Source organism: Gambusia affinis, linkage group LG17, assembly GCF_019740435.1.
Source record: "Gambusia affinis linkage group LG17, SWU_Gaff_1.0, whole genome shotgun sequence".
NCBI lineage: Eukaryota > Metazoa > Chordata > Actinopteri > Cyprinodontiformes > Poeciliidae > Gambusia > Gambusia affinis.
The window spans coordinates 14,988,525-15,011,648 of record NC_057884.1 but is presented as its reverse complement, the minus strand read 5'-3'; the positions used below and the strand labels follow the sequence as shown (position 1 = coordinate 15,011,648).

At 36.0% G+C, this 23,124-nt stretch overlaps 1 protein-coding gene across 2 annotated transcripts in view; it reads left to right on the top strand.

Annotated features, from left to right (window-relative positions):
* Positions 1 to 6,972, top strand: part of nnt (nicotinamide nucleotide transhydrogenase) — a 29,701-nt gene extending 22,729 nt beyond the window's left edge. For both annotated transcript variants that reach the window (XM_044144179.1, XM_044144178.1), the window contains exons 19-22: positions 927 to 1,008; positions 3,142 to 3,260; positions 4,209 to 4,324; positions 5,012 to 6,972. In XM_044144179.1, coding sequence (XP_044000114.1) covers positions 927 to 1,008; positions 3,142 to 3,260; positions 4,209 to 4,324; positions 5,012 to 5,161 — 467 coding nt within the window. In that variant the 3' untranslated portion in view covers positions 5,162 to 6,972. The remainder of the gene's footprint in view (positions 1 to 926; positions 1,009 to 3,141; positions 3,261 to 4,208; positions 4,325 to 5,011) is intronic.
* The last annotated feature ends 16,152 nt before the right edge of the window (positions 6,973 to 23,124 follow it).

Below are 23,124 nucleotides of genomic sequence, written 5' to 3'. Positions count from 1 at the left end.
TGTAGGTCAAGATAGTCAGCTTTCCCTTCTGAGAGTATCAGGACTCAATAAAACTTAATATAAAACTACAATCAGTAAGATGGACAAAAATGGTATGTTTCAGCATGATTATTTTATATAAAAATATGCACTCTTATAATTCCCTGTTTCTTATAAACACGTCGTCCCTCTGACTTGTGTAGCACTACATTACGTTATGTAAAATACAACAAAATTGCAATTTGCGAAAGACTAATGCGTGTTTGTGCCATGATACTGTCTAATAGCGTTGCATCATTATTCGGCGCCAGCTTTTAGTCACTGCCCTTGTTTCCATTCAAAGTGTTCTTCCTAATTGGAGCCGTCACAGTCACTTTGGCTGATTGACGTCTGTGGAAACAGTTAAGGCCCGACTTGATAAACAGAAGTGTTTTCCTGGCTTTTGTCTGAACCATCACAGCATGATCTGGAAGCATGTGTTTTCCTTTACGCAAGATAACTCGTGTGAGAATATTGGCAATAAAACTCGCAAAAGAAATATTGTGAAGGGGTGTAAAGTGAAAATCTTCAGATAGTTTAGCTGGAAGACACACAGCATAGTTCTGGAGAGATTTTTTGAGCCGTGTCTCCCTCTCTGTTGTGTTGTAACAGGACAGTTTTTGACTGGCTTGTAAACATCACTGAACTGCTTGGTGCAAGATAAAAATCTAAAATGTGGACTGTTTTTTTTTTATCTCTGGAAACATTTATTAACATCTTTAAATTGGTATGTGCACAAACAAACTTTTTTGCTACACAAACATTTGAAATCAATTGTTTTTATTTTGAGGAGAGGTGACAGGGAAGGGCTACTTCACTCAGGTCATCTGACCTTTAAACTGTCAAATTTGAAATCTTTGAATCAGGGTCGAAATCAACTCATGTTCCTGTTTTAAAATCTCTTTCAGGTTATGGACTTTGTGCTGCAAAGGCTCAGTATCCCATCGCCGAGCTGGTAAAGATGCTCTCAGAGGCTGGCAAGAAAGTCAGGTACATTTCTGATTGACTTTTATTGAATCCTTTCAGTAATCAAAACAAATCTCTAGAGAGCTCTATTCTGTCTCTTTTATTTGAATACAACATACTAATGTTACATATTTATATTATCGGAACATTTAAATTTGTCTCTGTTGTCGGCTGAGTAAAGAAAAGAAAAAAAACAAGTCTTATACATTTTGCTGTGCTTCTCCTGATAAAATGTACCAAACCATGACTTTTAAGACTAAGTTATTTACTACACCATGATTTTTTTGTGCCGTTACACCACTGTTGTTTGCCAGTTTGCTTGCCAGCCAAACACAATGATATCACCATTAACACATTTTCTTTTTGTAGTGTGGGCAGGTGCCAAGTTCTCCTGAGAGAAATAAATCTGTTAGGCTTGCAAGCAAATGGAACCAGTAAAATATGATTGTATACGGCCCCCAACCCTGTGTCAAGATTCCAAGGCCATGATTTGCTAATAAGTTGCAAAATGTACTTTTCATCTAAAAAGGAGTTTGTGGACCACTCACTTTAACACAAGGACAATTGAAGCCTTTGTGGTGGCTCTTAAAGCACTTTATCCAGCCTTGTGAATCTCCCCTCAAACTCTCTTTAAGGGTTTTGCTTCACAGTCCTCTCAAATCTGCAATCTCCCTGTTTGTTGTGCACATTTTTTACTATGCTTTATTCTTCCCATTAACATTCCATTATTGTTTTTGTGTAAATCACAACTTGTTTAAAAATGACCTCATGTAGCTTATCACAAAGTGTCTTGACAGGTTTTTACATAATACCTGTCTTTGCTGTGTTTATGTTTCTGCTTATTAAAAGTAGTGTTTTTTTTCATGTGTTGTGATAAACTGGATTTGGAGCTCTAAACAACAGTAAGCTATCACAACTACTTTTATAAATACTATAAACAATATAATGAGTTCAATTGTTTTTAGTTTAATTATTGACATAAATAAATTTGTCATTGATTTTGAAATTTATGGAGATGCGCCTGTGTAGCTTTTACAAGGAGCTCACATTTGCAACTTTCCCTTTGGGGTTTAGTTGAGTTTTTTATTATTATTTCAAACATATCCTCATTCACTATTCAAATACCAAAATATACATTTTTCACAACTATATGTTTGAAAAGGAGGCATGCAGGAATATGAACTTATTCTATCCTGCTTTAGAAAGAATTGTTTATAACTTATAGTCAATAACCACAGAAGACAAAGGCATGGGCAGATGGACGAACGTAGATTACAGTGGTATAATTGTGCTCATGTTTTCCTGGTAGGTAATAAAGGATGGTTGCTGCTTCAATCTGGCTGATAAGAAAATGGGATTGCATGTAGAGACCAGAGTATGTTTGTAAAGAAGGAAATGCTAACGAGGGACAGAAAAGGTACAGCGGAACCTCGTCTAATTTTCCTGCCTCTGCCGTTTGATCCTGGCCGTGGCAGCTGCTGCTGCTTAGAGCATTTGTGCCTGATTAGAGGAAAGTGGGTGGTCAGAGGAAAAAAAAAGTAGAAAACATTCAGGTTTTTTCTTTTGTTTTGTCTTCTTACTCTGTTTCCTAATTTATCCCTTTATTCCCAACAGCCTGTGTAATCGTTTGTGTCTTTCTTATGTCTTAAGCAATCTGCCTTTCTGTTGTTGTTCGTTAGATGCAGCAATACAACACAAAATGGTGATTCTTCTAAGATCAAAGCTCCACTTTCTTTTTCCTTAATCCTCATCTATAACATATGCAGATCAGCTTGTTTGCTGGAAACAAGAGTTCTTTTAAACTCTGGTTGAACGGTGAAAGGAACAAGCAACCTTCTACTAATTACCTAAACTGATTACATGTCATGGCCAATTGAGTTTGAGAGCTGTGCCCAAGTTACAAACAAAAATAGCTCACTAATCAGATAATGTTTGTGGAGGAGTTGGATGTGATCTGATTGTTATTGCTCATATCTCTCAAATGAGCAATAACATCGTTAAACTCTTTAGATTCATTTTGAATCCTCCTCTTCTTGATTTGGTTTATTTTTATTCCTCCTTTTTCCACCTCCGACATCTCTTCTGTCCAGTCAGAATTGTTTTTGGAAAAGCAAAGTTTTTGTGCAAAGTGAGTACCTGAGGTGTGTTTTCCTTCAGGTTCGGTATTCACCCTGTCGCTGGCCGTATGCCCGGTCAGCTCAATGTGCTGCTGGCTGAAGCAGGTGTCCCATATGACATTGTCCTGGAAATGGAAGAAATCAATGAGGACTTCCCTGGTGAGTCCAGCTTTTCATTTTCTTCTGCAGTTTTGTTACAGTTACTCTTCAACTCATGGTGGTATTTGGCAGACAAAAGTAATTAAACTAAAGGAATTAATACGAAAATGTGGAATTGATTATTTCTGATAAAATGGAAAGTCTGATGCTTTCATTTGAATTTGTAAACTATTGTTCATTTAATTAAGAGATTTTAAATAATGTAATTGTCCTTATTTTGTCTTATATCTTTCTTTATTTTATGCTATATTCTAACTTTATTTTGCTTTTTGCAGTATTACAGCTATATTTTCATGCTTATTAATTTATTTGATTCTTGTTATTCCTTTGCCCTCCTGCTTCATGCCTCTATCCTTTACTTTCTCTCTCTCTTCTGTGTTCCTTGATTCCTTTCTAATGTTTCTTCTTCCTCTCTGTTTCTTCCTTTATCTTTTTCATTCCTTCTTTGTGTCTTTTCTTTCCTGTCATTTTGTAAGTCTGTTCTATTTACAGTTTTTCCTTGATTTTTACTTGTCTCTTTCCTAGAGCCCTATTTTTCTCTTTTTGAGTCTTCTTTTGGTACTTTCATTTTTTTTACCCTTTGTACTTTAAGGTTAACCCAAAAGGCTGGGGATGAAAATAATTCTAAATGCTGTAACAAATGCTGAACAAATTTGTTTAAATGCCCCGAATTATCTTTTAAGTTTGCATCACACACTTTTAAAAAAATGGACTCATTGGGCCCACTTTCTCAACTGTGCCTAATCAGATACATCTGACGTTAGTACTCAGCAATTCTGCTTGAAAAGTATGTAAATAGTCTGTTATTTTCTGCTGTTTTATGACAACTCAATCCAACACTTAAAAGACATATACAGTAAATAAAAAAAAAAACAAGCTTAACTGCAGATGTGAAACATGTGTAGAAAGGTGGTCTTTAAACCGGTGATTTATTCCGTGTGAATACAGAAACTGACCTGGTTCTGGTGATCGGTGCCAACGATACAGTGAACTCGGCCTCCCAAGAAGACCCCAACTCCATCATTGCTGGCATGCCCGTGCTGGAGGTCTGGAAGGCGAAGCAGGTGAGACATCTGGCGCAGATGGACTAAGATCTGTCTCAAACCCCAGAGAGATCATGACAACTGGGAGATTTTACAGCAGAATTGCGTCCATCTGCTGGCCTACATTCAGATTGTTATGAGTGCAGGTGCAGCCCCATGCTGATCCTGTTAGAGTGGAGTTTGTCCTTGTGACATGACAACATTCAGAGCATCACAATGGTGTTACACCAACTGTGTGAATTTATTTTTTTTCATTGAAAGGGACATATTATGCAAAATTCACATTTTGCACAGTTTTTTACTTCCATTTGGATTCCTGCTGCTTCTGAAAACAGCCCAACTGTTTAAGAAAAACACCCAGCTATCTTTTGGCAATAAGTTGATGTTTTTTTGTGTGTAGAAATTAAGCCGTTTCAAAAACCTTTTAGAGTGTCACAAATCAGCAGGCAACCCCACTCACACAGCAACCGCAGCATAGCAGACTAAAATCTTATCTAAGAATCTTATCATTACATTTGTACAAAAAAATTTAATGAACATGTTTTGTATAGCCAATAGACCTGACCCAACCTGTTTAAGGTAGCGTTATAGATCATAGTTAATATTATCTCTGGAGAAATCAAAGGAAATACAAGTTTTTGCCTCCAATTGTTTTCTAAAGCTTTCTTCCTTAATGATCGCTGATATTTTTTTTTTGTGTTGTTGCAGGTTATCGTGATGAAACGATCTCTGGGCGTTGGTTACGCAGCGGTGGATAACCCCATCTTCTACAAACCTAACACTTCGATGTTGCTCGGCGACGCCAAGAAGACGTGTGATGCCCTGCAGGCCAAGGTCCGGGAGTCTCAGAGCCAGTAATGTCAGTTCAGAGACACCTCCACCTGAGAGCACAGAGGAAAAGATTTAAAAATTCATCTCTGTACAGCTGTAACTTCACCAACTGAGATGAGCAGTTTTTGGGATCCCCCTTCCTGTTATCTAAAAATGAAGAAATGTCGTCTTGTGCAGCAGTGGGATCTATACAATAGATACTGTATATTTATTTTTAACTGATGTAACGGGGCATCTTTTATTTCTAGATCATGAGGAAAGGCTGCACTGTAATCAGGAGTTCAACTTTAGACACATTAATGTAAAATAAATAAAATCAGAATCATAGATGCATTAAAGTGTTAGATATTTTCAGTTTCACTTGTAAGATGTCTTAGGACATAGTTAATAAGTAAAGAAAATAAATTGGACTAAAAAGGTGAGGGATGCTCCAATAGGTTTTTATTTGCTGTAGAGTTTTATTTTTCCTTCCCCTCTATAATTTTGATTTGTTTTTGTAATTTGGTCATCCTCTCCATTGATCTACTTATAAAACATAATAGTGAGAACATGTGAGAAAGTTTTTTTACTTGGTCTAATAATTTTCAAAAGCATCTGCTTAAAGTATTTGCTTATTGGCTCCAATCTATTTGTTCAGATCTAAGGATCAGAACAAATTTCTTTAAAAATATCCCTCCTCTGATCGTAAGAGACAGGCATTGTTGAGCTTTTAGCGTGATCCCACAGCTTTGCTGAAACATCCTGCTCTTACAAACACTCTCATCGCTCAGATTAGCTGAAAGGATTTTGTTATGTTTTCCATCATGGTGCGTTCAATCATGCTGCCAGGTTCAGATATTACAGTAGATGCTTTTTTTTTTGTTTAAGTGAATGTGACTCATCCACTCCAGAGTGCGTCCTCATTACTGCTCCCCAGGGAAATGAAGGATCACAGTTTATAAGTAGGACCATTTGATAATCTGTTGTATCTGAATCTAAACAACAGTGCGCTTTGTGGAATTGTTGCTAAACCACAAATTGTCTGTCTTCTTCATTTTAATTTGACTTTACACATCTGCTTAATCATGTGCCAATTCAATCTGGATAGTTTCTTGGATGCAGACACACCATTTGGCTTCTGTGTAACCACTCAAGTATTTTGTTAAACAAAAACTAAATCTCTTTGGTATTATTTTATTGTAGTCATTTAACTAGAGTGTATATTGTTCAATTTATCTAATTCAAACACTTAAGAACAACTGTTGGATAATGATTCATCCTGGGACCTCATGCATTGACCATGACAACTATCCCACCTCTCCATAAAACGACCAACGCCTCTGTAGGACAACGATTTGTGTCATTGCGTCTTTCACATGATCGGACCCAAGTTTTTTTCCAGTCACTTTGCGAGCTCTAATACTTCCAAATAATCCAGGACCAATATGTTTTTTTTCTATTGTATTTTCAGACCTCAACAGTTTTTAGCCATAGTTTATTCTTTTTGTGCATCTGAATTGAGAGGTGGCCCTGTAACGTCAAGAGGTGCAAGCAAGTAAGCTTTCGTAACATTAAATCATGTAGATTGTTGCCATTCTTGAACAAATTATGTAAGGAAGGATGGTTAAATCTGGTATTTTCTAAGTGTCCCTCCTTTCAACTTCTGCTTTTTGTTCTGCTTGATGGGTTGTATTTTTGGAAGAATGCATCATGTTTGTGCAGAGCAACATTGGGATTTGGAAGAGGTATGTTTCAATGCACCATCTTAAGAGGATGAAATGTACTGTGAAACTGTTTTTTCCCCTCTTTTGTTTGTCATTGAACATTTTCTTCCCTAATAAAGCTGTATTTACACTAGATGTCACCTGAAGGTATCATTTCTTTATTCAACTTCCCTTTAAACGCGTAAAGGTGTAATAGCACAACTGAGATGTCAAATTTTTGCAGCAAATACCTGGATTAAGGGCAGTTCTTGTTCTTCTGATGTATTGTTTTGTAATCTAACTTTAAAGATCTCAGCAACGTTATCCTTGATCCATCTTGGTGGTCTTCCAGATGCTGTTTGCTCACAAATTTTCAGCAAACTTAAGCCTTCACAGAACAGCATAGGATTAAACCACACTCAGGTGGACTTTATTTTCAAATTAGGTAACTTCTGAATGCATTTTATTGCATCAAGTTTTGTTTAGCGATATCACAGAAAAAGGGCCGTATACAAAGATGTGGCAAACTTATCAAGTTTTTACTTTTGAAATAAATAAAAATCATGCATCCATTTTCTTCTACTTTATTCATGAAACCAGGTTTTGCATTAATTGTAAATCAGCAACTATTAAAAAATGAAGGCAAAAGATAGAGCTTGAAGATGATGCACAGACAATTAAAATGTATTTTCTTATCAATAACTTCAGCATGTCCTCCTAATGGGATTGCATGAGTGTATGATGAGGGTTATTACAATGACTAAAATGTAAATATCTGCAAGCTGCACTGATTGCTATTCATCAGCGCAGATTTAACTGGAGGTGCTTAAGACAGCAGTGCCCAAACAGCAGATCGCAGCACAGATAGGCCTTTTGGAAGAAAAGATTGCATGTGTACAAGATGAGGGTGGCTTCATCCCGCAACAAGTGGCACTCAGGCCGTTATCTCCACTTAAGGATAGTGAGATCTTGACTGGACTTCAGTTGCGTAGCAGAGTTGAGGGCAACCCAGACTTTCTAGACATAATAAACAATGATTCATCAACAGAATAGCCTGTCCCTCCATAGTAAATGTTGCCCAAAATAAATGTAGAAAAAAAGCCTTGCGTGTGATTCCCTTAGGTATTTAATTACAGATGAATGTCTGTGTAGAGTGTTTTCCTGTCTGATTGGCTGTAGACCTTCAGGTACTTTTAAGTTTTGCATGCAAAGAATGTGAGAAATAACTGAATTTAAAACGTAATTGAGGATAGAAATGTGGGAAAACATATAACAAAACTGACATAATGTACTTAAATATCCATCCTGGGAATGCAAAACATTTGAACTGCCAATGTTGTGTTAGCACATCAAATCTTTCTTCACATCTATTTTACAGATAAATGAAATGCATAAAACACTTTTGTGCTATTAGGACAATTTGCATTATTGTTGCTCGAACTGGATTGCAGTGGGATTTTACATAAAGTTGCAAACTTATTTTGTGCAGTACTCAGTTCATCCTGCAAAAACAAAAATGTCTGTGTGTGTGGATACAAAAGAGCTGTCTGCATGGCTTTATACATGTTGAAAGCCTTGCACATCAAACTGGTTGAAAGGATATGTACATGGGTGGATGTGTGTGGGTTTCAATCTGATTGCTTCAACATGCAACCTGTTAGAAAACTTGTTGCAATGTTTGAAATAAAATAAGCAACATGATTATTTAAGCCCATTTGTTAATAATCTGAGTGTTTAAATTGAATCTCCATAATTACTTATTTTTCAGGAAAACAAAAAAGGAGTTCAGTTTTGCTCATTTTTTTATGTTCTTGTTATTTTTAAGTAAAGACCAATACTTCTGTGAGATTCTACAGGAGCATTGGTGCAAACCAAACTGGCGCAAACATTACATTTTCAAATCAAATTACCCAGTTGACATATAGCAGATAGCATAAACTGTCTAACTATAACCTATAGTTGAGTGGGTTGAGTTGTCCTTATTGCAGTTCTGCTATAGACCTATACTGCTGAAAGACTCACTGACCCCTTTTCCCTACTCTGTATTTATGCCTTAAAAGCAGTCATTGCAGCCAGGGTGTTTTACCTTTGTTACTTTTTCAGTAAAAGATACACCTGACCCAGTGCCTCTTTGTCTTAATCTCTTGTGGGTCAAATCCTTGATGGAGATGATGCTACTGTTAACTTTTTGCGCTCTGCTTTTCTCTACAATAGAAAGTGCTTCTTGCTCGCTTATATAGTGTTTAGCTGTAATTGAGGTTTTTGTCTAAAAACCATTAATAGAGGTATTGTTGCCAATAATTGTGTTGACTTTGTATTTTTTCCCATTGAAAGTACCTCAGGTTTGTTGATTCTCTGATAAGTTGTGTCTCTTTCTGTCCTGATGGTTGCCAAGAGGCAGCAGCAAATATGAGATGCGTGTAACTAACTTGTGCGTATTCGTTCTGTTTTCTCTATTGAAAGTGCTCTTGTATTTGTCTCTCTCTTTCTTGAATGTAGTCATTGACTGTTACTATTGTCTTTGTGTGTTCTTGTTATTTATTTCCTCGTGGAAAGTACTCCTGTGTTCACCTGCCTCTATCCTGCCGTTTACTTTGTATGTTCTGTTTTTCTCCCTATAGAGTTTCCTGGCCGTACACACACGTCTCTCTATATAGAGATGATTAATGAAGCAGTACCACTAGGTCTTGTGTTTTTCTTATTTAGTATTTTTAATGACTGCAAAAAACCTAAATTTTCTTTTGAGAGCAACAGGATACCCTTGACTTTATCCTCATTATTTTATCAGGTCATTATGCACAAATCATGTATTTATCAGAGATTTTTCTTAAATTTGAAAATACTGCAATATGAATCATTGGTCATATTGATTTCATCCTTCATCTAGTCTTGGTTTCATATCCTAAAATCTAAGCTGTTCGTCCCAAACATTTGTTTGGAGTAACTGTATTACTGAGCTGTGCTTTAAAAGTGTCTCAAGCCCCCAAAACAAGGCCTATCAAATTCAAGGACACACTTCCTAACATGCACAGTGTCCCCAAAATATCAACACATTTTTTTAAAGCTATGACAGCTGGAGATAGATGTAGGCCATTGACAAAAACAACTGGCTTCCTTGCTCTCCGCTACTCAAAATTGGAGAAATTGTAAACATTGTCCTTTTAAGCTGCTTTTACTGTCCAGCTGCTTCTCAGCTTCTGGTTGTAAACTGCTGAGAAGTTGGGATTGTAGGATGGTGACAGCAGCAGGAAAAGATGGGAGGTTAGAAGTAGTGAGATAACATTTTCTCTGACTCAAATTGGAAAAACATTTAGATTAAAGTTTGTATATGTCTGGGCATTTGTATGTTGGCTTATGAGAACCATTAATGCAAAGGCATTAGGACCAGAGAAAGAAATGTTTATTTAAACATCTTCCCAAACTGCTCCTCTGCTTTAGTTTATTAATGTCTTCTTGACAGTCAAGTGTTGTTGGGCAAAAGTGAAACATATATTTGACATATAAACATGTCATGTCGACAATGTTTACTAATTAAGTGACATTCAAAAGCAGATCAATCAATCAATCAAATTTTATTTGTATAGCACATTTCAGCAGCAAGGCATTTCAAAGTGCTTTACATCAAATCAAACACAAAAACACAATGCAGCATAGAATCAACAATCAAAACGCAACATTAAGTCAGATTCCGTCAATAAATTTGTAATTGATTACGTTTCAAATACAACTCTAAACAAGTGGGTTTTTAGTTGAGATTTAAAGGAAGTCAGTGTTTCAGCTGTTTTACAGTTTTCAGGAAGTTTGTTCCAGATTTTTGGTGCATAGATGCTAAATACTGCTTCTCCTCGTTTGGTTCTGGTTCTGGAGATGCAGAGCAGACCAGAACCGGAAGACCTGAGAGGTCTGGAAGGTTGATACAATAACAGCAGATCTTTAATGTATTGTGGTGCTAAACCATTCAGTGATTTATAAACTAACAACAGTATTTTAAAGTCTATTCTTTGAGCTACAGGTAGCCAGTGTAGGGACTTTAAAACTGGTGTCATGTGCTCTATCTTCCTGGTTTTAGTGAGAATGCGAGCAGCAGCATTCTGGATCAGCTGCAGCTGTTTGATTGATTTGTTGGACAGACGGTTTCATTGGACCTTATTTAGAGGGATTAAAGTAAATGAGAAGAAAAACAATCACACCAAGCTACTGTTGTCTTTAAGATTTCAATGGATTTTGGTTGTGGATTCAATTTAATCCCACAGGAAAGGTATCATATCCAGTTTGGCATTCTCTAGTAAAGACTGAAATTTTCCTTGATAAGAAATGAAAACTTAAGACATTGTGACAAAAATACTGAAGTACACATTAGGAAAGCACAATACAGCTACTCCGATCTCATAAGAAACCATTTTGGAGGCATAAGAATATATTTGTTCTGAAGGAGTAATGGGGTGATGTTTAGCAGGCGACTCGCAGAAACAAGGACCAGGTGTGTGAGGGGTGCAGAAAAAAAAGACCAATGTAAAAAATAATACCACAAACACCAAGAGTAAAAAAGTGAATCTAGAACAAGTGACAAAAGCAGTAAAACGGGAAGCCATGGTGAACCTAACAAAACACACCATAAAGCAATTCAACCGCATGACCACAAATTCCCAGTACCATGAAGTTTAAAGCATGTACCAATTTGCTTTGCAAATAACAAATAGATTTCTTCATCTCCTTTCTGAACTTGCTGAGAAAACCTCTAGTTAGTTATTGTGAGTACATTACTGTTGTTTTCCAGAAATAATTCCCTTTTCTCAGATGTTATTGGCATGTTTTATTCCGTGGTTGCAAAGTTATCAAAAGAGTATCATCATACAAAGAACTCTCTTACAGTAATCACAAACATTTTGCTTATAACTTGTGAATCCGTATCTTCTTAGAGAAGGAAGATTAATCTGATTTATAAACACAAGTTTAATACATCAATATCTAAAATATGCTTTTTTTATGTGTAAGTTTGTCTATGGGAGAAAAAGTTCTTCAATGGGAATCATGTATCAGCAGGATGACCTCTTCAGTGACAGGTGGGACTCATCAGAAATCCACACAAAAGCAAAGACTGACACAATGAAAAAGGGAATGAAAGCAGGATGAGGTTTCACAGCAGAGGCAGAAAAAGGAAAACATCCCATCTCTTCCCTGTCTGTGCCTCATTCACTTTCTGGCCCTTTCTTGGTTTTTGTAAGACTACAAAGGCAGGAACACCTGAGCTCTGGATGTGAGCAGTATCTGGTCTCAGAAGGAATGTGTCACTTGTGTCAAAGTTGTGTGTCGTTGTGTGAGTGTGCATGCACTTCCTTTATGTGCGTGTATGATTGAGTGGTTAGAGGAGAGGGGAACGGCAGCAGCCGGCATATCGTTTCTTTGAACGCTCCCCAGCTGCATGGTGGCCCATTCAAAACCCAGTGGCTCACATGAAGTGTTTGATCACACCGTCTGAGTGGGTATTTGATGAAATCTGAATGTCAAACATGGAGGTTGATTCTCTGATGTTTGATTACTGATGCTGCCTACAGAGGTGTAAATATGCATGCTTTTTTATTCATAAATGACCCATATCTGATCCTGTGATACAGACTGATGACACCCATGTGACATGATATCTGGTTTTCAAACAACTTTCAAACAAGCAGCTTTTCTAGTGCCTGTCCTGAATTTGGAATGCCAGTGGGAATCAAAGCAGTTTACACTATAATATGGAGGAAAGCCAGTGTTAAAAGAAATCCATTGAAGTCCCATTTGGAGTTTGCCAAAAGCCATGAAGAGGACAAAGGAAAGAATTGGAAGGAGATGCTCTGGTCAGATATACGTCAACTCCTGGCCTATATGCAAATTAAATTACCCTGAACACATGATCCAATGAAGCATGGTGGTGACAGCATTATGCAATGTGTTTGATAATCTTTAGCAAGGACTGGGCTGCTTGTTAGAGCTTATGTAATGGCCACATCAACCCTTAAAGAAAACTTATTATTTGCAAAAGACTTGAGAATAGGGCAACGTTTCACCTTCTATCAGTTTAGGGTGAACATATAAGCAGAGCTAAAGTAACAAGGTTTTGCATGGAAATATATTTAGGTGTTAGAATTACAAGTTAAAGTCCAGATCCCAATCCAACTGAAGCACTGTGGTAAAACTGGAAAACTGCTTGACATTTTTCAGCATTCTGAATAAACTTTGGCTATTCTTCAAACAACAAGAGGCAAACATTTATTGCGTAGGTGGTCAAAGCTGGCAGAGATTTAACCCCGTGGTGGTAAAAAAGATGCTTCTACAGTTACATTTATTTATTTACCAATTTGTTTTCAAGAAGTACTCCATCCCTTTCAAAAACATCTAATGTAATCAAATCCTCTGTATTGACATCAGCCGTAATATATTCTGACATTTGCCTTCTCCCCCACTAAAGAGTTTGTGCAGGAGTGCATTTTGTAAGCATTTCATGCAAAAGAACACATCATATTTGTGTGATTTTAAATATTACTTAACAGAATGAGGTCAATGTACAGCATTACAACTTTATTTCTGTTACTATGTTGTTTATTTTTGTATTTTAAGTAGATAAGTGTTTGAACTGAACAACCTGCAGTTATATTTCACTCTGAATCAAAATGGATTGCAATAAATCGGACCACAGTTAGAATAAATTGCATGCTACTGACAATGTGAATAGTTCCAACTGAAATTGCTCACCATTATGAATTGGAATTTTTCAAATAAACAAATTTATTTCAGTAAAATAATAAAAAAAAAAGAAAACAAGCCAAACATTACGTAGTACTTTAAAGTTGTTAGTGATGACTCAGAAAGAGGACAGCTTAAAGATGAGCCCACAACCAAGCAGTAATATACAGAAAAGGAGAAAAAACGGTACTAAAAGCAGGGAAACCCCTCATTAGTGCGACAGTTCACTGACTCATTTCTTGGAAATCTAATAAAAGTAAATTTATGGTGCTTTTTGTGAAACTCTTCCATTTGTTCAGCCAGGCCACACATTGCAGCAGTACTGAGCAATTGGCAAAAACAGCACTCCAGAATAGGAAATATTAATAAGAGGCTGTGACCTGCCTGTGTGTGTTTGTGCATGCGTCGACTAAAAGGGTGTGTTGGTTTATAATTATCTGTGTGGGTTGGCGTGTGCGTGTGTGTGTGTGTGTGTGTGTGGGTTTCAGTGATCAGTCAGAGATGTTTCTCAGCTGTTGCAGTGGATGTCTTGAGAAACAGCCGTGGAGTTGTGCAAAGACACAGTCAATGTGACCGCAGTCGGAAAATACCTTGTCCAGAATATGAAGTATTTGATGCTGAATTTTTTTTTATGTTATCTTCATAAAATGACAAGTGTTTTATTTAATCCACTTACTTATCATACAGTCGTACGGTACCATCAAAAAGTCTACCTTTTCTGGTGCAAAATAAACATCCAGTAAAGATAAGAAAGATCATAAGCAGTCACGTACCAACGTTTTTATTGGTTCTGCACCAATATTTGGTTAGCTTGTCATAAGGCTTGTTTTAATTATGGGTCCTTACTGGTCAAGATCCAAATAAATCATTGGAGTACTATAACTAAAAGTGTTGTTCATCTACTGTCTGTAATTTTATCAGCATTAGGGCAGGATTTTGCCTTAAAAAATCATTAGGTCCTCCTTAGAGATCTATTCAGTAGGGAGGAAAAAGCAGACAGCAGCTGAAACACTATTTAATGAATTTTATAATGTTGAGAGCAAAGTTTTAAATCTATGAATCAGAGAACATTTTTTTCTGAGTTTATTCATGTGATTCAAGTAGGAGTGGGCATTTATTGCATATCTTTACTGTATATATTTTTCTAAAGGAGAATTTGCTCCCCTGTCAAACCTTAATACATTTATTAATATGAGGAACATAGCTTTAAAAGTAAACATTTGTGTTGTTGTTTTAGGATTGCAGTTTAAAGCTGTTGGGTTACAATACGTCCTCATGTACTTCATGCTCACATACAGGCTTAAATACTGATTGACCTACAACGTGATACAGAGTATACAAAGTGTAAATTCGTCAAGAATGTATTTTTAAATATTGTGAAGTTCTGTGCGTGTATTATATACATATATGTGCATGTCATGATATTATACTAAGGTTGCGTGAAAGTTTCTTTCATGTGAAGTCAGTTTGTAACTATTAAAGTAATTAATAAAGCCTGATAACTAATAGGCAAGACTAATGTTAGTTGTTCATTGCCAAATATTTATTTTCCGTCATCAGCTAACATTAATTCAAGATGTGCATTTCATGTTTCCCATGCAGAGGTTTCGTCTAGCTTTTGTTCTTTGTTTTACTTGTGCATTGATTCATGTCGCTCTTTGTGTTTGTGTGTGTTTTAAATGTTGCTTGTCACATCTTGGCCTGTGCATACCAGAGTCAGACTGGAAAAATAAGTATGCTTACTGTGTGTGTGTTAGCATTTCACACCTTGTAAGGTCTGCATTTCCATCAGATATTACTTCATGAGGACACACAGTAGAATAGAATAGAATAGAATAGAATAGAATAGAATAGAATAGAATAGAATAGAATAAAATAGAATAGAATAATCCTTTATTGTCCCACAGTGAGGAAATTCAGGTGCAACAGCAGCAAAGTGTCAGGACATCAAAGCATGTAGGTTTGGAATTCATAGAACTATTAAAACCAATGAAAAACAAAGTGAAGAATAATATACTGTACAGAAAAGGGAAGCTTATAACATTCAATATTGCTCAGTTATCAAAAATAAAACAATTAGGTTTTGCTTTTGTTCATTCTGGTAGATGTAAACATCTTAGTTGACCAACTCATTCCAGATAGTTGATGTTTCTCTACCTAGCAGGAATAAAATGGCTTCAACATTTTATATATTGACAAAAACAGTCCTGTGTAAAGTTTAGTTACGTCAAACAACTTCATTTAATATCTTGAATGACTGGTTTACATAGATTGACAACGCAATGGTACTTGGTAATAAACAATCATAGCCAAAGATAAGGACCAAATCAGCGCTTTTAGGTTTTTTTTTTTCATTCTTGTTACTTTTCTTTGAGAAACAAAAAACCCCCCAAAAAAAGCAAAACAGAATTTGCTTTTTATGTCAGACGTTGTCCTTTGAGAATTCGGTGTGCTTGTATTTATTGATATATGTGCATCTGAAAATGTATGTTTCTGTGCATGTAAGTGGGTCTAAAACAGCTCTACTAAAGCAGTTATTGCAGGAAGTCACTGTTAGAGATGAGTCATTAGAGATCTTACAAAGTATGTGAATCTGCGAATGACTGAATGTAGTGTTAAGCGCTTTGGCGTTCTCTGGACTAGATGAAGAGCTGTACAAGTACATGCCATTTACCAAAGTCAAGGAGTCAAAACGAAATGCAAAAAAAAAAAAATCCCTTCCTCCAACATTTTGTTTATCCATCTGAGTTTACTAGTGACTCAGTTTACTTCCCATTGCTCGAAAGTCTATGTGTTTGCATCAGAATGTGTAGAAGTGAACAGCCTGAAGTTCATGTTTGCTTGTGACACATGTGTATCCTGCACATTGCAGATTTACAGAATCTGCTTATTTTCTTTATGACCTTTGGGCTTGTGTTGCGGATGGGTGTCCCCAGCAGTAAGTGTTACGATGCAGACACGTGCAACATGTCTGTGGTTAACCTGGGGTGGCCTTTCTGCCACTGGCAGTATATATTTCAAGTGTATGTTTAGTTTTGTTTTTCTTGCTTGAGCTGCTACTGCCTGATCTGTGGTTGGAAAGAATGTGTCCCTGATGCATTGTGAGTAAATGAAGTCACCAATGTTGGAGAAAGGACAGAAAATAGTTTAAAGTCTGGAACAAACTTCCAGAAAACTGTAAAACAGCTGAAACACTGACTTCCTTTAAATCTCAACTAAAAACCCACTTATTTAGAGTTGTATTTGAAACGTAGTCAATTACAAATTTAATGACGGAACCTGACTTAATGTTGTGTTTTGATTGTTGATTCTATGTTGCATTGTGTTTTTGTGTCTGATATGACTTTCAGCAGCAAGGCACTTGAAATGCCTTGCTACTGAAATGTGCTATACAAATAAAATTTGATTTGATTTTGATTTGAAAGTTTTTGTGTTTTTTTTCTGTCTCATTGAAGCATTTACTCAAAGCTTCTTTACATTTTTTCTCAAAACCCTTCAAACTGAAACAGCCTCTGTTTATTCTCATTTTCAACATTTAATTTAATAGATTTTTGCTTATCTTGAAACCAGACACACTTTCCATGGGGGAAAAAAAATAGTGCACATTTATAACCAGCCCCAATTTACTCATGTTCCTCTAAATAAATCAATGCAACTCATTGACTATTCTGTCCTTGTTAAAAAAAAACCCAAAACAAAACATCCCCCTGAACCCTTTAACACACCACTCTCATACTGACACATAGTGGTGGCAGTATTATGAGGTTGGGGATTTTTTTCTTTAGAGTGAAAACAGGGAAGCTGGTCAGAGTTTATAGAGAAGATGGGTGGAACTAAATATAGAACAATGCTGAAAGTAAAGTTGTTTAGTGTTGCGAAAGATTGTTCATATTCAACCTTAAATACATCGAAGATTACATTCAAATGAAAATCTTTGGTAAGGTTTGAACATTCCTGTTCATTAAATGCTCAACAACCACTGAGACTAAGTTTGAGCTTATCTTGAAAATGAGAATAGGCAACAATTTCTTGCTGGTGTTATAGCAGGAAAAGATGTTGGTGGTTTAAATTGGTTGACTAGAAATGCACACCATGTTTTAGATTTTTATTTAGGAAAATAAAAGTCCAAGACCATCTGTCCTCAGCAACTGTGTGAGAGGCAATGACAGTGCCTTGTTGTCAACACTTCACATTAATGAACCAAGGTTAATAGCCTGAGCTTGAAGTACGGACTCATTTGTTTCTGTACTGGCTCTGCTCTGTCCCTAATAAAACCTAAGAGACAGAATGGAAATCATTCTCAAGTTTGCAAAATACTTAAACTAAAAAAATAATTTTATTTTTACTTTACTTTGTTTTTTTGACAGACATTTATTTGGCCGAGTTTTTGCAAATACTGGAATGCAGGTTTTTATGCTGCATGTAATGCAAGCCAAAATAGCAGAAAAATGCGTGGGTGTAGAAGGATTGATGGAGTGGTAAAGTTGTTTTAGTAGTTTAACCTAAAAGCAATGTAAATGAAAAAGATAACACATGTATCCAGACTGCCCTAAGTCAGCTGTTTTGTTTCATTCTATATGCAATTTTTGACCATTTGCAGACATAAAAGTGTGACTTGTTTCCATCTACTAGCAGCTTCTAAGCAGTTACTTTCCTGTTGGATGCTTCCTGTTTTAACTGATTTTGAACAAACATCAAGTACTTTTAAAAAGGTCAAGTACTTCAGTATACCAAACATGTTTTAGGATTTTTTATTAGCCCCATTACTTCTGTCCATGTTTTTCCAAGTACTTCAGAGTTTCTTTGGGTGGATTTTTGTTAACAAAGGGTGAATCATTCCACCCGTGGTTGTCTGTCTCCCAACTAGGGCCTATTGTAAATATTTGAGAGGAACTGTTGACATAAAGATAACACTGACTAATGGATATACAAGTATGGACTCAAAGGCACTGATGGGTCTGTGGGCGTGATGGAAGAAAGAATAGGTGGATGAGATACTGTGAGGCCAGTGTAGGGAAGTGGTATAAATGAAAGTATAGAAAAGTGGAGGCAGAAGTTGTAAAAATAGAAGGGAGCAAGGTGACATAACAGAGAAGAAAAACGAAAAAAAAAAATACAGGTGGTATTTTGTTTCTGAATGAACAAAAACTAAATACATATATTTTTATTTTGCATATAATAAAATAAAATAAACTGCCTGAGTTTATTTGTTTAAATATTTGCCTGGTCCATTTTTGACTAAGAGAAAACAAGATATGCAGAGAGAGAAGGGGAGCTAGAAGGGAAAAACTTTCCATTCCAGCAGTGTTTAGTTTGCGATTATATCAATATTGATAAAACTGTCTGTAATACAAATTCAGAGCAGATTACCATTACTATTCTTAGAAATGAATAAAAACACAAAGCAGACAAAGGCTTTAATCTATAGCAATGCAGTATTCATTATAAACTGAGTCAAAGTGGTGTTAGGGGTGTCCAAGTTATTCTTGAGTAAATGTTGTTTTTTTTTTAACTTCAAACAAAGTTTTTTTATTTATTACCATATACTTACAAACATGAGTATTTTCCCAGCTAAGACATTTAATTTTATCAACTATTATAATGTCAAGTGTGATTTTTACCAAAAGTATTAATTGTTGGTCTTTCTTAACAGGCATGAAAGCATCTCGATTTCCATCATGATCTCAGTATCCCCATGACTGTCAAAGAACAAAACACTGCCCAACTTCTACTTTCTTTTATCCTCATATCACAAAGAGAGAATTATGATTTCCTATTTAGAAATTGAATGTTTGATAGCCCATCGGGCTTTAGTTATTAACCAAAATAAATGGTTAATAACTGTCATTTGTGTACATTTGCCAAAGTACAACTTTCTTTGGTGAATGTTTCTTGCTAAATATCTCAGAACCAAATCTCCATAAGTTTTTCTTTTCAGTTGAATTACTAAAATAAACTTAATATTTTGTTTTCTTTGAATTTAAGGAAATTATGCAATTTGCTGTCCTTGTGAATGTCCTTCATAAGGAGTCATTTTGGTCATCAAAATATTTCCTTATTTTTATTGTTATAATTGCTGCCATTGTGAATCCTGTTAATGATTGTTTATGTATTTTACAAATATTAAAAAAAAGAATGTAATAAAACATTTTCCTTTTTTATGAATAGCTATTTGCTGACCAATACCTCTTCAATTGTCCTATGCACATAAACATAGAGCTTCCCTTTGTAATTATTTTCTTGAGCTTCAACCAAGAGTTGATGTTATAACATTAGGACACATTATCGTCAGAAAGTCTGAGTGTTATAGTTCCAGGTAACATTTCTAAAAGTTATCGATAAATGTGTTAGTTTTCCATTTCAGAGTTTGACAAGCAATTCATATTGTTTGTCACATTTATTTTTTTCCTGTGCTGTGTGCTTACAAGATTGAATACTAACTTTTGGATGCATTTTTTAAAATTATTATTTTGTTTGTTTAAGGCAATCAAGCATACAGAATTAGTCAAAAGCAATAGCTAGTTTTTTTTTTAAAACAAAATAATATGAACCTAGTCTGAGCAACATTTCTACTTAATCAGTTTCCATACTGAGCTTCACAGAATTTTTATTTGCACATTTTGTTAAGTCCTTTTTATGACTGCCTAGCATTAGCTGTTCCAATTATAAAAGAAAAAAGCCACATTTACTTAGCAGGGATTGAGGGGAGGTATTATGGTGGAATTTCACTTCTGTTGCTTAATTGAATACAGCGTTCAGGCACTGAACATTTGCCCAACTTGTTATCATCCGTGTCTTGTTAACTGTGTGCGTGTGTGTATGCGTATCTACACACATGTGTGCAATTTTAAATGTTCCAGGAATCAACCCCACACACTTTCCACCCCCACTGCACACACAAGTAAGCCCACAGCCTTACAGTAAGAGATTTTATGAAGGGTCAATATGAACAAAAAATTTGACATTTTACAAGCTATACTTTCTTTACTTTCTTGTGTATGTTTTTGTATATTTTTTTAACCATGAAACAGGTGGTAAACCTATATTAGAATCACAGGATCATTGCAGATGAACAAAGCAAATACCATGTCTTCTAAAACTGTTTCATTACTTTATATAATATGGGTCCTGATCCAAATAACTGTTCAGTGACATAAAAATTAACTAAACTAATCCAAGGCAACATAAAGAAGATAATAAGTGCATACGCATCCTTAGTGCCTACAGATGCTGCAAAAATAAACAACTGGTAGAAAGTAATCAAAACATCTCCAGTTAAATCTTTAGAAACAAACCTGAGTTATTCAAATGTCAGTGTGGTTGTCTTTGGATGGTTATTTTTGTGTGCATATGTGCACAAGCAGTGTATCTTATGGTGGAGGTGGTAAATGTTCAGAGCACGTTATTTTTTTTTTTTTGACATTTTTGTCACCATACAACCCACATCGTTTGAACCTCATCATTTGAAATCATTTGAAATTGAGACTTTATGTGAAACAAAACCATGAATGGATAATAAAAACGTCTATTTTTCATGCCCACATTTGAATACTTATTTTATTTACTTCAACCTCCAATCAACCTCCAACGTTCAGAAATGCAATTCCACATATTTTAGTGAAGACTAAAGCCAATTAAGCAAAAAAAATAGTAATAAGTGAAAGAGTTTGAAGGAAATAAAAGCAGGGATTGTTGAAAAAGAGCAGATGGCCTTCTCCTGGGGTTTTATATAAAACCCTATTAAAACACCTAGTCTATAAACGGTATTTCTCTGTTTATACCTGCTTTCTATTTCAGCCTCCGTACATTCCAGTCAAATGAGGCCTCCCATTGGACCCAGTCAGTAATCAGCCCACTGGCTGTTAGTTCTGTTCTGTAATATATTCTAATGAGCAGTGACTGCAGCTTTGATGAAGGCTTGCTACTCCTACCGCTCTTCTACTGAACTCACTCCTACTCAGGTTGTAAAATATAGTTGAGAACCACGGTACAGACCACCAGCTACACTTGTTTCCTCTTCTTTCTCCAACCTTTCTGACACTAATTTGTACTCAGTCTTATATACTTTATGTGCTCTTTTCTCCTGCATTGTCAAGGTTCAATTCTCTTTTGAGATTTATTTCTCTTTTTGTTGTTGTTTTGTCTTTCATCGTTATAACTTTTTGGTTGCTATCGTTTTTCAAGTCTGATAAAAGCCTTGTGGTGAAGCTGCCACTCTGATCTCTCTGCTTCCCAGTCAATAAAATTAAGAGTGGCAACAGTAGTGAGAGTATAGACCACCAGAAAATTTAACGCTGTTTCTGTTTTGCTTCTCTTTGGCATTTATGATATCTTTTTCTTGTGCACATCTTAGTCTGAGTCTAAGGCGTCTTTTCTATTCAGTTGTGCTGCTCTGAGGTTGCCTTTCCTTTGCCTCCTTTCTTTGTATATCTGCCTGTGACTTTCTGCTCTGCTTTTCTAATTGACTTGAGTGGGTGGAAGAGGCCAATTTGTTATCCTACACCCTAAAATTACCTTCAACAGTTCATGTAGTCCAAACAGGTTCAAAATCAACAGTGTTTGTGAAGATTTTAAAATGCTCTTTGATGAGGGGATTCCCTCCCAGGGAGGAGTTATTATTAATTTGCCATGCTGCTAGCAGACTATTTTCTCAGTTTTCTGATTGCATCACTTTAGGAACTTTTTATGTCAAAATTAGCATTTAGAACTAGCCCCTTGCCCCACGCTATTTGCTTCATACAGAGGGTCTGGGCTCTCTACTATTCAGAAATGATTGCTTCCTGGAGGTGTGGACTACAGGAAGGTTTTAAATTTTACCCAATCACTGACGTTTGCCCATGACATATGTAATGTTCCGGTTTGATGCTAAAAAGCTTACTGGAAATTGCTTGCGCCGTAAACAGCCATCCTCCACTGCAAAGAGAGAGGTGCTGAACTGAAAGTTTATGTTAATTTAATATTCGGAAGAGTGACATAGATGGACTGAATGGCTTCGTTCACTTCCTCCACTCCACTGTCAACCTTTACTCTTAGCTTATACTTTCTTGCTTATCACTCTTCCCATACATCCTGGTGTAAAAGTGACTTCACCTCGGAGAGCAACACTGATATACTGGTATTTTAGAACAAACCAAAGGTTCTTTGTTTGTTCTAAAATACTAAAAACTATCTCTTATTGTCAGACTGGAATACAACAAATCCATTTCTGACCAGTAGAAAACTTAATAATTGCCTGATTAGACACTGTTTTGTTTTTTAGACCGGTTTAAATCTAACCACAAAATCCCCAAAATTACCTCATATGGCAAATACCTTGAGTTAATTCACTGTTCTCCAATAGAAAGCAGCACTGAGGCCTTTACTGTAAATATGACTGATGATGCACATGCTGGTGTTTACTTAGGAAAGTGTGAACGAATATATCTTGGTCTCACTTCTGTCCAAGTCTGGCCTTTGTTTGGCTGCTGTTTCACAGTTCTGTCAGTGCTCATACCAGGGTTCTGAAATTAGATGAAAGAAAATAAACATAGTGCAGACTTCATTGTGTGTATGGGTGGTTGTCAGGCTTTGCTGCTAAAGGTTGAT